The sequence below is a fragment of the Convolutriloba macropyga genome, chromosome 2 (genome assembly GCF_964194025.1).
Source record: "Convolutriloba macropyga chromosome 2, txConMacr16.3, whole genome shotgun sequence".
NCBI lineage: Eukaryota > Metazoa > Xenacoelomorpha > Acoela > Convolutidae > Convolutriloba > Convolutriloba macropyga.
In genome coordinates this window covers 5,892,618-5,908,617 of record NC_134469.1, presented here as the reverse complement: position 1 = coordinate 5,908,617, position 16,000 = coordinate 5,892,618, and the positions used below count along the sequence as shown (strand labels likewise).

Sequence of the window (16,000 nt, the reverse complement as noted above, 5' to 3'; positions counted from 1 at the left end):
AATCGGTACATTCTTCGAGGAGTTATAGCAATTATAAGGTACCGTACCAAATGGTCAAAAAAGCGAGGTGACCGCCATTCGGAGCCAAAATTGACAATGTCAACTACATAAAATACCATATAAAATATATATGGGGATACTCCCCACTAACTGGGGATTCTAAAACACTAACACTTGTTGGGTAAAGCACGTGTTTTGTTGTACCGAAATTTGGGTCACCCAGAATAGCCCGAAAATTCGACTTTTTTCAACTTTAATCATTAATAACTTTTTGATTAGGACGATTTGAGAAACCAACCAAATACTGCAAGCAAGAGGGGTTCAGTGCTAACAAAATGCGACCACTCCCGTTTAATTTGGTCCAGTACTTTAGCAGATATTAACAAAATACTGTTCTGTACCCCATTTTTTGGGCTAAAATCGAAGCCCAAGATCTCGGGAACCGACGTAAAACAACGTGAAACAGCGTTCCCGACGTATTTGTGGGTGTAATTCTGGTCCACTTCCACGTTCTAGGTCACGGAAAACCTTCATGGTGAGGTGGGAAAAAATTTCCCACCTCACCATGAAGGTTATGATGTTTTGTGTGTTTTGACATAAAACATCAACAGATATTTGATGAAATCGTGAAAAAAGAAAAATTGTTGAGTTAACCCCATTAATTGACACAATTGGCTTCCTGATCTTAAATACTGTCCAGAAAACATAAAAAGCCAGCCGGAAAACGTGTTCAATTGCAAAAAACACCACTCAACCATCAAATTTCAGAAAAAATTTGTTTTTCCAAGGTTCGGCACTTTGCAGAGAAAAAATAGCCCATTAAACTCCACAAAACCATACAAGAAGTTTAACTGGGATACTTTTTATTATCATAAGAACCTAATGGCCTCCTATAGGTAGGGCTACTTTGTTTCTTTGGGTACCGAATTTTGTGTGATACCAACATGAACTAAAATTTCAATTTTTTTTGTGAAAATTGACCTTGAATAACTTTCTTACTGTCGCGGTTATAGAAACCACTAACTAGAACAAACAACCACATTTAGTGGCCAAAAATACGAACTCATGATTGTTCATGATTGCGCACTTTTCTTTATAGAATATACTGGAAACTGTTCGTAGATTTCAATCAGACTGATTTTAATTTTCAATGTTTTTTGTGGTTTGACACCTTTTCAAACCTCAAGTTCAAACAACGAGAGTCATACCCACATTATTAGTTTTGTTTACGTGGCAAGTTATCCCTATTTAACGCATTAGAGATAGACGTTTACCTAAATGATCCAAATTTCCATAAAAACCAATTTTGTGCTTCGAAAAAGTTTCGCTAAGCGGATACATTCTATTCATCTCAAAACTGGTTTCATGGCCCAAAACTGTCTCTTGTTTCTCATTTGAAGGTTTTTCTGTTTGATTTTGTGCTTATAAACATTTATTTTTGCGTTTTGCGAATCAGATTGCTTTGAATAACGATTCTCGGCACTGAACATGTAAAGTTTGGTTGTGGAGTCGTTGGACAATATCTGATGGTCCTTCACTTAGTCTGATAGGTTACCTATAGCGTCTAATATTGTTGTCAATTATGAGAGAGATGTTTTTGGGACGATAGATAGATTTTGAAGATCGCAAAATGGTCTTTTTTAAAACAGCAAGAGAAAAAACAGAGAAAAATAATGGGTCTGTGGTCACAACTTTCTGCATCGTTTTCCTTTCACTTTTTTAGCTATAATAATTTCATTGCTGAACAAGTACAGTGTCAAGTTTATGAGATGATCACTTAACTCAAATTCCACTGGCAACTATGCGCACTTCTCTTTATAGAATATAATGGAAACTGTTCGTAGATTTCAATCAGACTGACTTTTTTTTTCAAAGTTTTTTGTGGTTTGACACCTTTTCAAACCTCAAGGTCAAACATCGAGAGTCATAAACATATTATTAGTTTTGTTTACGTGGCAAGTTATCCCTATTTAACGCATTAGAGATCAGACTTTTACCTAAATGATCCAAATTGCCCCAAAAATCGATTTTCTGCTTCGAAAAAGTTTTGCTAAGCGAATACCTTCAATTCATCTCAAAACTGGTTTCATGGCCCAAAACTGTCTTCTTTTTTTCATTTGAACGTTTGGTGTTTGATTTTGTGCTTATAAACATTTATTTTTGCGTTTTGCGAATCAGATTGCTTTGAATAACGATTCTCGACATTGAAAATATAAAGTTTGGTTGTGGAGTCGTTGGACAGTATCTGATGGTCCTTCACTTGGTCTGATAGGTTACCGATAGCTACTAACATTGTTGTCAATTATGAGAGAGATGTTTTTGGGTCGATGTATAGCTTTTTGAAGATCGCAAGATGGTCTTTTTTAAAACCGCAAGAGAAAATACAGAAAAATAATGGATCTGTGGTCACAACTTTCTACATCATTTTCCTTCCACTTTTTTGGCTATAATAATTTCTCTGTTGAACAAGTACAGTGTCAAGTTTATGAGATGATCACCAAATTCAACTTCCACTGGCAACCATGCGCACTTCTCTTTATAGAATATAATAGAAACTGTTCGTAGATTTCAATCAGACTGACTTTATTTTTGAACGTTTTTTTGTGGTTTGACACCTTTTCAAACCTCAATTTCGAACAAGGAGAGACATAAACACATTATTAGTTTTGTTTTCGTGGCAAGTTATCCCTATTTAACGCATTAGAGAGTTCACTTTTACCTAAATGATCCAAATTACCCCAAAAACCATTTTTCTGCATCGAAAAACTTTTGCTAAGCGAATACATTCTATTCATCTCAAAACTGGTTTCATGGCCCAAAACTGTCTCTTCTTTATCATTTCAACGTTTTGCCGTTTGATTTTGCGCTTATAAACATTTATTTTTGCGTTTTGCTAATCAGATTGCTTTGAATAACGATTCTACACATTGAACATATAAAGTTTGGTTGTGAAGTTGTTGGACAATATCTGATGGTTCTTCACTTAGTCTGATAGGTTACCGATAGCTACTAACATTGTTGTCAATTATGAAAGAGATGTTTGTGGGCGATGGATAGCTTTTGAAGATCGCGAAATGGTCTTTTTTAAAACCGCAAGAGAAAATGCAGAGAAAAATAACGGATCTGTGGTCACAACTTTCTACATCATTTTCCTTCCACTTTTTTGGCTATAATAATTTCTTTGTTGAACAAGTACAGTGTCAAGTTTATGAGATGATCACCGAATTCAACTTCCACTGGCAACCATGCGCACTTCTCTTTATAGAATATAATGGAAACTGTTCGTAGATTTCAATCAGACTGACTTTATTTTTCAATGTTTTTTGTGGTTTGACACCTTTTCAAACCTCAAGGTCAAACAACGAGATTCATAAACAAATTATTAGTTTTGTTTAGGTGGCAAGTTATCTCTATTTAACGCATTAGAGAGTAGACTTTTACCTAAATGATCCAAATTACCCCAAAAACAAATTTTCTGCTTCGAAAAACTTTTGCTAAGCGAATACCTTCAATTCATCTCAAAACTGGTTTCATGGCCCAAAACTGTCTCTTATTTTTCATTTGAACGTTTGGTGTTTGGTTTTGGTGCTTATAAACATTTATTTTTGCGTTTTGCGAATCAGATTGCTTTGAATAACGATTCTCGACATTGAATATATAAAGTTTGGTTGTGGAGTCGTTGGACAATATCTGATGGTCCTTCACTTGGTCTGTTAGGTTACCGATAGCTACTAACATTGTTGTCAATTATGAGAGAGATGTTTTTGGGTCGATGGATAGCTTTTTGAAGATCGTAAAATGGTCTTTTTTAAAACCGCAAGAGAAAATACAGAGAAAAATAATGGATCTGTGGTCACAACTCTCTACATCATTTTCCTTCCATTTTTTGGCTATAATATTTTTTTGTTGAACGAGAACAGTGTCAAGTTTATGAGATGATCACCCAATTCAACTTCCACTGGCAACCATGCGCACTTCTCTTTATAGAATATAATAGAAACTGTTCGTAGATTTCAATCAGACTGACTTTATTTTTCAAAGTTTTTTGTGGTTTGACACCTTTTCAAACCTCAAATTCAAACAACGAGAGTCATAAACACATTATTAGTTTTGTTTACGTGGCAAGTTATCCCTATTTAACGCATTGGAGAGTAGACTTTTACCTAAATGATCCAAATTACCCCAAAAACCAATTTTCTGCTTCGAAAAAGTTTTGCTAAGCTAATACATTCTATTCATCTCAAAACTGGTTTCATGGCCCAAAACTGTCTCTTGTTTCTCATTTGAACGTTTTGCTGTTTGATTTTGTGCTTATAAACAATTATTTTTTTGCGTTTTGCGAATCAGATTGCTTTGAATAACGATTCTCGACATTGAACATATAAAGTTTGGTTGTGGAGTCGTTGGACAATATCTGATGGTCCTTCACTTAGTCTGATAGGTTACCGATAGCTACTAACATTGTTGTCATTTATGAGAGAGATGTTTTTGGGTCGATGGATAGCTTTTTGAAGATCGTGGAATGGTCTTTTTTAAAACCGCAAGAGAAAATACAGAGAAAAATAATGGATCTGTGGTCACAACTCTCTACATCATTTTCCTTCCACTTTTTGGCTATAATAATTTCTTTGTTGAACAAACACAGTGTTAAGTTTATGAGATGATCACCAAATTGAACTTCCACTGGCAACCATGCGCACTTCTGTTTATAGAATATAATGGAAACTGTTCGTAGACTTCAATCAGACTGACTTTAATTTTCAACGTTTTTTGTGGTTTGACACCTTTTCAAACCTCAAATTCAAACAACGAGAGTCATAAACACATTATTAGTTTTGTTTACGTGGCAAGTTATCCCTATTTAACGCATTAGAGAGTAGACTTTTACCTAAATGATCCAAATTACCCCAAAAACCAATTTTCTGCTTCGAAAAAGTTTTGCTAAGCGAATACATTCTATTCACCTCAAAACTAGTTTCATGGCCCAAAACTGTCTCTTATTTTTCATTTGAACGTTTGGTGTTTGGTTTTGGTGCTTATAAACATTTATTTTTGCGTTTTGCGAATCAGATTGCTTTGAATAACGATTCTCGACATTGAATATATAAAGTTTGGTTGTGGAGTCGTTGGACAATATCTGATGGTCCTTCACTTGGTATGTTAGGTTACCGATAGCTACTAACATTGTTGTCAATTATGAGAGAGATGTTTTTGGGTCGATGGATAGCTTTTTGAAGATCGTAAAATGGTCTTTTTTAAAACCGCAAGAGAAAATACAGAGAAAAATAATGGATCTGTGGTCACAACTCTCTACATCATTTTCCTTCCATTTTTTGGCTATAATATTTTTTTGTTGAACGAGTACAGTGTCAAGTTTATGAGATGATCACCCAATTCAACTTCCACTGGCAACCATGCGCACTTCTCTTTATAGAATATAATAGAAACTGTTCGTAGATTTCAATCAGACTGACTTTATTTTTCAAAGTTTTTTGTGGTTTGACACCTTTTCAAACCTCAAATTCAAACAACGAGAGTCATAAACACATTATTAGTTTTGTTTACGTGGCAAGTTATCCCTATTTAACGCATTGGAGAGTAGACTTTTACCTAAATGATCCAAATTACCCCAAAAACCAATTTTCTGCTTCGAAAAAGTTTTGCTAAGCTAATACATTCTATTCATCTCAAAACTGGTTTCATGGCCCAAAACTGTCTCTTGTTTCTCATTTGAACGTTTTGCTGTTTGATTTTGTGCTTATAAACAATTATTTTTTTGCGTTTTGCGAATCAGATTGCTTTGAATAACGATTCTCGACATTGAACATATAAAGTTTGGTTGTGGAGTCGTTGGACAATATCTGATGGTCCTTCACTTAGTCTGATAGGTTACCGATAGCTACTAACATTGTTGTCATTTATGAGAGAGATGTTTTTGGGTCGATGGATAGCTTTTTGAAGATCGTGGAATGGTCTTTTTTAAAACCGCAAGAGAAAATACAGAGAAAAATAATGGATCTGTGGTCACAACTCTCTACATCATTTTCCTTCCACTTTTTGGCTATAATAATTTCTTTGTTGAACAAACACAGTGTTAAGTTTATGAGATGATCACCAAATTGAACTTCCACTGGCAAGCATGCGCACTTCTCTTTATAGAATATAATGGAAACTGTTCGTAGACTTCAATCAGACTGACTTTAATTTTCAACGTTTTTTGTGGTTTGACACCTTTTCAAACCTCAAATTCAAACAACGAGAGTCATAAACACATTATTAGTTTTGTTTACGTGGCAAGTTATCCCTATTTAACGCATTAGAGATTAGACTTTTACCTAAATGATCCAAATTACCCCAAAAACCAATTTTCTGCTTCGAAAAAGTTTTGCTAAGCGAATACATTCTATTCACCTCAAAACTAGTTTCATGGCCCAAAATTGTCTCTTGTTTCTCATTTGAACGTTTTGCTGTTTGATTTTGTGCTTATAAACAATTATTTTTTTGCGTTTTGCGAATCAGATTGCTTTGAATAACGATTCTCGACATTGAACATATAAAGTGTGGTTGTGGAGTCGTTGGACAAAATCTGATGGTCCTTCACTTAGTCTGATGTGTTACCGATAGGTACTAACATTGTTGTCAATTATGACCGAGATGTTTTTGGGTCGATGGATAGCTTTTCGGAGATCGCAAAATGGTCTTTTTTTAAACCGCAAGAGAAAATACAGAGGAAAATAATGGATCTGTGGTCACAACTTTCTACATCATTTTCCTTCCACTTTTATGGCTATAATGATTTTTTTGTTGAGCAAGTACAGTGTCAAGTTTATGAGATGATCACCAAATTCAACTTCCAATGGCAACCATGCGCACTTCTCTTTATAGAATATAATGGAAACTTTTCGTAGATTTCAATCAGACTGACTTTATTTTTCAACGTTTTTTGTGGTTTGACACCTTTTCAAACCTCAAGTTCAAACAACTAGAATCATAAACACATTATTAGTTTTGTTTACGTGGCAAGTTATCCCTATTTAACGCATTAGAGAGTAGACTTTTACCTAAATGATCCAAATTACCCCAAAAACCAATTTTCTGCTTCGAAAAAGTTTTGCTAAGCGAATACATTCTATTCATCTCAAAACTGGTTTCATGGCCAAAAACTGTCTCTTGTTTCTCATTTGAAGGTTTTGCTGTTTGATTTTGTGCTTATAAACATTTTTTTTTTGCGTTTTGCGAATCAGATTGCTTTGAATAACGATTCTCGACTTTGAACATATAAAGTTTGGTTGTGGAGTCGTTGGACAAAATCTGATGGTCCTTCACTTAGTCTGATGGGTTACCGATAGGTACTAACATTGTTCTCAATTATGACCGAGATGTTTTTGGGTCGATGGATAGCTTTTCGGAGATCGCAAAATGGTCTTTTTTTAAACCGCAAGTGAAAATACAGAATAAAATAATGGATCTCTGGTCACAACTTTCTACATCATTTTCCTTCCACTTTTCTGGCTATAATGATTTTTTTGTTGAGCAAGTACAGTGTCAAGTTTATGAGATGATCACCAAATTCAACTTCCAATGGCAACCATGCGCACTTCTCTTTATAGAATATAATGGAAACTTTTCGTAGATTTCAATCAGACTGACTTTATTTTTCAACCTTTTTTGTGGTTTGACACCTTTTCAAACCTCAAGTTCAAACAACGAGATTCATAAACACATTATTAGTTTTGTTTACGTAGCAAGTTATCCCTATTTAACGCATTAGAGAGTAGACTTTTACCTAAATGATCCAAATTACCCCAAAAACCAATTTTCTGCTTCGAAAAAGTTTTGCTAAGCGAATACATTCTATTCATCTCAAAACTGGTTTCATGGCCCAAAACTGTCTCTTGATTCTCATTTGAAGGTTTTTCTGTTAGATTTTGTGCTTATAAACATTTTTTTTTGCGTTTTGCGAATCAGATTGCTTTGAATAACGATTCTCGACTTTGAACATATAAAGTTTGGTTGTGGAGTCGTTGGACAAAATCTGATGGTCCTTCACTTAGTCTGATGGGTTACCGATAGGTACTAACATTGTTGTCAATTATGGCCGAGATGTTTTTTGGTCGATGGATAGCTTTTCGGAGATCGCAAAATGGTCTTTTTTTAAACCGCAAGAGAAAATACAGAGGAAAATAATGGATCTGTGGTCACAACTTTCTACATCATTTTCCTTCCACTTTTATGGCTATAATGATTTTTTTGTTGAGCAAGTACAATGTCAAGTTTATGAGATGATCACCAAATTCAACTTCCAATGGCAACCATGCGCACTTCTCTTTATAGAATATAATGGAAACTTTTCGTAGATTTCAATCAGACTGACTTTATTTTTCATTTTTTTTTGTGGTTTGACACCTTTTCAAACCTCAAGTTCAAACAACGAGAGTCATACCCACATTATTAGTTTTGTTTACGTGGCAAGTTATCCCTATTTAACGCATTAGAGATAGACGTTTACCTAAATGATCCAAATTTCCATAAAAACCAATTTTGTGCTTCGAAAAAGTTTCGCTAAGCGGATACATTCTATTCATCTCAAAACTGGTTTCATGGCCCAAAACTGTCTCTTGTTTCTCATTTGAAGGTTTTTCTGTTTGATTTTGTGCTTATAAACATTTATTTTTGCGTTTTGCGAATCAGATTGCTTTGAATAACGATTCTCGGCACTGAACATGTAAAGTTTGGTTGTGGAGTCGTTGGACAATATCTGATGGTCCTTCACTTAGTCTGATAGGTTACCTATAGCGTCTAATATTGTTGTCAATTATGAGAGAAATGTTTTTGGGTCGATGGATAGCTTTTTGAAGATCGCAAAATGGTGTTTTTTGAAACCGCAAGAGAAAATACAGAGAAAATTAATTGATATGTGTTCAGAATTTTCTACATCATTTTCCTTCCACTTTTTGGGCTAAAATAATTTTTTTGGTTGAACAAGTACAGTGTCAAGTTTATGAGAAGATCACCAAATTCAACCTCCACTGGCAACCATGCGCACTTCTCTTTATAGAATATAATGGAAACTGTTCGTAGATTTCAAACAGACTGACTTTATTTTTCAACGTTTTTTGTGTTTTGACACCTTTTCAAACCTCAAGTTCAAACAACGAGAGTCAAAAGCACATTATTAGGTTTATTTACGTGGCAAGTTATCCCTATTTAACGCATTAGAGAGTAGACTTTTACCTAAATGATCCAAATTACCCCAAAAACCAATTTTCTGCTTCGAAAAAGTATTGCTAAGCGAATACATTCTATTCATCTCAAAACGGGTTTCATGGCCGAAAACTGTCTCTTGTTTCTCATTTGAAGCTTTTGCTGTTTGATTTTGTGCTTATAAACATTTATTTTTGCGTTTTGCGAATCAGATTGCTTTGAATAACGATTCTCGACATTGAACATATAAAGTTTGGTTGTGGAGTCGTTGGACAATATCTGATGGTCCTTCACTTAGTCTGATAGGTTACCCATAGCGTCTAATATTGTTGTCAATGATGAGAGAAATGTTTTTGGGTCGATGGATAGCTTTTTGAAGATCGCAAAATGGTCTTTTTTAAAACCGCAAGAGAAAATACAGAGAAAAATAATGGATCTGTGGTCACAACTTTCTACATCATTTTCCTTCCACTTTTTTGGCTATAATAATTTCTTTGTTGAACAAGTACAGTGTCAAGTTTATGAGATGATCACCAAAATCAACTTCCACTGGCAACCATGCGCACTTCTCTTTATAGAATATAATGGAAACTGTTCGTAGATTTCAATCAGACTGACTTTATTTTTCAACGTTTTTTGTGGTTTGACACCTTTTAAACCTCAAGTTCAATTAACGAGATTCATAAACACATTATTAGTTTTGTTTACTTGGCAAGTTATCCCTATTTAACGCATTAGAGAGTAGACTTTTACCTAAATGATCCAAATTACCCCAAAAACCAATTTTCTGCTTCGAAGAAGTTTTGCTAAGCGAATACATTCTATTCATCTCAAAACTGGTTTCGTGGCCCAAAATTGTCTCTTGTTTCTCGTTTGAAAGTTTAGCTGTTTGATTTTGTGCTTATCAACATTTATTGTTGCGTTTTGCGAATCAGATTGCTTTGAATAACGATTCTCGACATTGAACATATAAAGTCTGGTTGTGGAGTCGTTGGACAATATCTGATGGTCCTTCACTTAGCCTGATAGGTTACCAATAGCTACTAACATTTTTGTCAATTATGATAGAGATGTTTTTGGGTCGATGGATAGCTTTTTGAAGATCGCAAAATGGTCTTTTTTGAAACGCAAGAGAAATTACAGAGAAAAATAATGGATCTGTGGTCACAACTTTCTACATCATTTTTCCTTCCACTTTTTGGGCTATAATAATTTTTTTGTTGAACAAGTACAGTGTCAAGTTTATGAGATGATCACCAAATTCAACTTCCACTGGCAACCATGCGCACTTCTCTTTATAGAATATAATGGAAACTGTTCGTAGATTTCAATCAGAGTGATTTTATTTTTCAACGTTTTTTGTGGTTTGACACCTTTTCAAACCTCAAGTTCAAACAACGAGATTCATACCCACATTATTAGTTTTGTTTACGTGGCAAGTTATCCCTATTTAACGCATTAGAGAGTAGACGTTTACCTAAATGATCCAAGTTTCCCCAAAAACCAATTTTGTGCTTCGAAAAAGTTTTGCTAAGCGGATACATTCTATTCATCTCAAAACTGGTTTCATGGCCCAAAACTGTCTCTTGTTTCTCATTTGAAGGTTTTTCTGTTTGATTTTGCGCTTATAAACATTTATTTTTGCGTTTTGCTAATCAGATTGCTTTGAATAACGATTCTCGACATTGAACATATAAAGTTTGGTTGTGAAGTTGTTGGACAATATCTGATGGTTCTTCACTTAGTCTGATAGGTTACCGATAGCTACTAACCTTGTTGTCAGTTTTGACAGAGATGTTTTTGGGGTCGATGGATAGCTTTTTGAAGATCGCAAAATGGTCTTTTTTAAAACCGCAAGAGAAAATACAGAGGAAAATAATGGATATGTGGTCACAATTTCATACAATACTTTCCCACCCCTTATTATCTGAACACTCAGTTTTAGCCATGTAAACACAAAATGAAAATTCAAGAGGAGCACGCCAAAAACTGGTTACCGACAGCAAGGATTATAGATGATATAGGGCATTTTAATTTTTGCTGAATTTTTCTAGTTTTCTGCTCGGACTGACTTTGTTTCCTTCTAATCTTCCATTGAGGAATATTATCTAAACTTCAATAAAATTTTTTAAGATGTTTTTTTCACTTATAGCTACATACTTAATATAATTTTGTTGTTTGAGTTTGCAGGTAAATTCTAGGTAACGTATTCTAGGTAACTTGCACGCATCATTTTTTTGCAGGTAATTTTGCAGGTAATGTTACCTGCAATTTTGCTTACCTGCAAACGTTGCAGGTAAATTTACCTAGACATTTTTTAGAGTGTACCCAATTTATCTGATTTTTTTTTGATAAACAACCATCATGAGTGAAAATTGTTTTGTTGTTTAGAAGATAAATATTCTACGTGGAGTAACTCTCAATCCCGTGTTGGGCAATTCTCACAATCAAGTTCTCAGAACTCTTCTTCTTCATACTATCGAACAACAAGCAGCACACAGTCGGTCACCTTCCAATCTGCCATGAACAACAAAGCATATTCCATCCCACAACTGATTATCAATCACTTCATGTGGGTAATACAGGTGGAGGCTTGAGTCTTTTGCCCACCCCACCCCCCAACCCCCGAGAACAAAACTAAAGTGTAATCTTTTCCGGTTTTCCCTCCTCTAAATACTCTTAAAATACAAAAAATAAATTTTTCAACTGCCTTTTCTGGGTGTATGCAGCAACGTTTTACCTCATTTTTTTCGTTCCAAACCTAAATCCGCCCCGTTTTTAAATTGCTGACAAAATGGATATTTTCTACATCAATCAAAATGCAAAGTTGACCTAACACTCTGGGACCTGCAAAATGGGGTTTATTTTACCTTTACCCTCTACGATGTGTCATCCCTCAAGGCTCAGTGAATAGATTTTGTTTAACCGGACGTGCAATTGGGCTCTGTAATAAGCACAAAGGTTTGGATATGTGTCAAATTATAATTTAAACTGTGGTATGCAAAAATACTGAGGGGGTAGAGGTGGGGGGGGGGGGGGGGGGGGGGATCCGATCAAGAAACTTATTCAGTTAGTATAAAGGTGCTCTTTCGCAAGTAATGTGCGTTAAAAAAAAGGTTGAAGGAATTCAGTCACTTCCGAATAAACTATCCATTTTTAATAACATTTAGTAATTTTAATTTAATATTTTTAAATTTTTTAATGCGAAAATACGAAAATAAACTCCCATAGTTGAATAAATATGAACTTAAACTTAATAAAAGATGGGGCTGAGGATGAACGCATAATAATAAGTTGGCTCACGGTGTGTTTTGGGTGGGGGGGGGGGGGGGGGGGAGAGGAGGGGTTCGGGCAACGAAGGAAAGAAACTTAATTTTCCTTTAGTTAGTCAACCTGAGCAAACAACGGAGTGTTGTTGCATTGATAATAATTTGCATAGCCTGATAAAAGTTGAACTAATATTTACGAAATACATACATTATCGGGACATTTGCGTGTGGTCGTTTATCTGTATTATGATCGTTTCGGTTTTTCTAGAAATCGCTCGGCATTTATTTTATGCATGAAAAAATTGTTTGTGTTTGACTAAGATGATGAGACCAATGACTGTCAAGTGAGGGCACGGCGGCTTCGAGTCTAATCATTAAATCTGATATCATAATTGTACGGATATTAAAGCAAACATTGATTTTGAATAGGTGTTTCAAAACCAAACCCTGGGAACAGCCGATCAGCGTCAAACTAGCCCAGAGATGCATGTTCTTCAATTCAGATTTGAAAAGAGCGATGTTACAGTGTATAACAGTGCTAGCTGTGGACAAATCTCACCATGACGTCATAGCTGACTCGCTGCTTGATGGAACAAGTGGAAACGATGAATTGTATGCGGATATTGTGGAAGTCGTGAGTGGATTGAGTGGAATTTCGGTGGAAACCCAAATGAGGCTTCGATGTGATGTTTGCGATAAGCTGGCGGATTGTACTTCTTCGCAACTTCCTCCTACTTGGTTTGTTTGATTGTCAGTATCTTAAAGAGTAATTCGTTTAGTTAAAAGTTGAATTAAAAATTGTTTGTTGTTTATCAAAAAACTGAAATTCGAATTGTACTGGTATAAGAGCAAACCAAAATGGGTGCTTTGATGATATCTCAACAGTTTAATCAACTTCGGGTTAAGATTCGAATACTGAAATTAATCTAGTAGGATTTGGCATGTTTCTTAAAAGCAATCATGTAGGATCGTGCGATCGCAATTAAATTTTTCAAGGCGGTCTTTATCTTCCAGATTTATGCAACAATCTTGAAAGATTAAGGTCAATCTTTCCATATGAGAGGCTTTCACAGTCAAAATAACCAAAAAAATTTCAAATTTTGAATTCTTAAAATTTCCGCTTTTAATCCAATAGACAAGAATTTACTCCCTGTTTAAAGTTTTAAATAAGGGAACGCTTAATTTTCAGCCATATATGGTCACTGAATTATAGTTTTGCTGTTTTGTGTCTTTCAGTGAAGTTTTTGCTGGAAAGCGGCTCTATGACTGGCAATGCACAGGATACGTTTGACGCAATTCACAAGTGAGGAGCTCAGTTGATGTTAGCAAGCTAACCTCTCAGAAAGGGTCAGAAAGGAACACACAATCATCTCAATATTCTCGCTTTTCTCAGCAAAGATCAACACCTTCTTCATCTACTAGCCTCATAACTGTTCTTCACCTGCAGATGATCCATTCTAGGGTGAGTTTGAATTTTTTTGCAGCAACGCAGTCTTGTGTAGTAATTCTCATAGAATTGCAATGCAAGCAAACGTTCGACATACTCATATGTTCATTGGTTTTCACTGAAAAATTGAATAAATCTCTATATTCATAGCTGTTTTAAGACATAAGTACGATATGAAATTGTCGACGCTTCAATTGGTATAGGATTTCCTCATAAAATTACAATGCAAGCGAACGTTCGAATAATTCCAGACGCGAAAATGACTATCAAAATGGCCATTTTTCAATGTACATTATTGCGGCACTAACTGTTTTTTTTAGAATTCAAGCACTTTGAAAGTACTATTTTGAGGTGCTGTGTTTTTACGACTCGAAGAGTTGTTATGGTTTTGTTTCTTTGTTGGATAAGAGAGCGAGCAATAACACGTATAAGGGGTAAATGAAGTTTGAAAAGGTTGTTTCGGTGGTCAAAATGGAAGAACTGAGAAGAGAGAGTGGTTATTTTGGTCGTATTTCTTCAAACAGAGTGAGAAACGTAGGCATGAAAAAAAATTTGCAAAGCGGGCAATTTTTCTGTTCATGTGCAGCTTTGTTTTTTTTGTTTAAAACAAAAAAACTTAGCTTTAAATTTTCGTTAAAATTTTTTGTTGTTTAAAAGGTTATGGTTTAACTAAAGAAATGGTGTTGAGCCATTTTTAGAGTTTGAAGCCTTTTATTTATTAATGGGAATTAAAAGCTAATTTGACGGCTTTTAATTTTTTGCTGATTTTAGGGCTAATTGTTGGCCCATTGTATTGCTTTATTTCTTGATAAAAATTTACTATATAAAATTTTTGAAGTCGTTCTCAGAGGCTTTGTCTGCTGCAAATTGAATAAAGTATTGTAGGTACATAGTATTTCTATGAAATTTGACATGGCAATTTTTTTAATTTTTTTTTCTAAAATAGAGATGTTTGTGAACTTATTGAGGCTTGCCTTACTGATTGCTCTCAAACAAAGTTTCTGGCAATTATATTAGTCATGTGGTTTTTTATGCAATTTTTCGCTTAATCGATTTTTTTGCCTGACTCATTTGACTTTGACCTCAAAATGGGGATAAACAGGCAACGCCAGGAGGGTATTAAGGGTGATTATTTGTTCGTACTACTTGTTCGTACCTGGTTATTTTGAGAGAGCGATTGTTTTGTTCATACGTTTTCAAACAGAGTGAGAAATACAGGCATGAAAAAAACTGCACAGCGAGCAATTTTTCTATTCACGTACAGATTTGGTTTTTGTTGTTTAAAAAAAAAAAAAAACTTGGCAGCTATTATTTTTTGCTAAATTTTTTTGTGTCGTTTAAAATGTTATGGTATACTAAAGTAATGAAATTCAGCCTTTATTAGAGTTTGATGCCTTTTGTTTAGCAAAGTGAATTTAAAGCTAATTTGAAGGTTTTTTTTTAATTTTTTGCTGATTTTGAGGCTAATTTTTAGCCGTTTGTTTTGTTTTTTTTTTAAATTTATTTGATAAGGTTATTTGAAGTCGTTCGTTTAGGCACTGTCTATTTCAAATTGAATAATGTTTTGAAGGTACATAGCTTTTCTATGAAATTTGACAATAATTTGCTATTTCTTTTACAATTTTAAAAATAGAAATGTCTGTGAGCTTATTGAAGCTTGCCTTATTAATTGCTCTCAAACGATGTTTCTGGCAATTATATTAGTCCTTTGGCCTTTTTAGGCGATTTTTTGCGTGACCGATTTTTCTTCTGACTCATTTGACTCTTCGACCTCAAAATCGGGATAAACAGGTAACGCCAGGAGGGCAATAAGGGCTCTTAGAGTCGTACTCCTGACTAGATACAAAGAATTGGATTCACCAAAACAAGGAGGAGACAATTTCATGGTGTTAAAGGGCTGTTCTTAATCTTAAAATTTTGACTCGCCCTCGCTTGACCCCCCCCCCCCCCCCCCCCGGTGTCAATGCTACAATGCTGGCACCTCTAAGCCCTGGCGGGGTACTACCAGAAGCCAACCGCTTGCCGGTCGTTTGAGAGCAATTCGACCGACGTTAGTCACATATTTTTGAGTTTCTGAAAG

At 35.0% G+C, this 16,000-nt stretch overlaps 1 protein-coding gene across 1 annotated transcript in view; it reads left to right on the top strand.

The window, feature by feature from the left end:
• Nucleotides 1-16,000, top strand: part of LOC142355284 (Fanconi anemia group D2 protein-like) — a 100,565-nt gene that overhangs the window by 42,506 nt on the left and 42,059 nt on the right. The window contains 4 exon segments of the mRNA XM_075407493.1: nucleotides 11,596-11,789; nucleotides 12,883-13,215; nucleotides 13,715-13,769; nucleotides 13,772-13,935. Coding sequence (XP_075263608.1) covers nucleotides 11,596-11,789; nucleotides 12,883-13,215; nucleotides 13,715-13,769; nucleotides 13,772-13,935 — 746 coding nt within the window.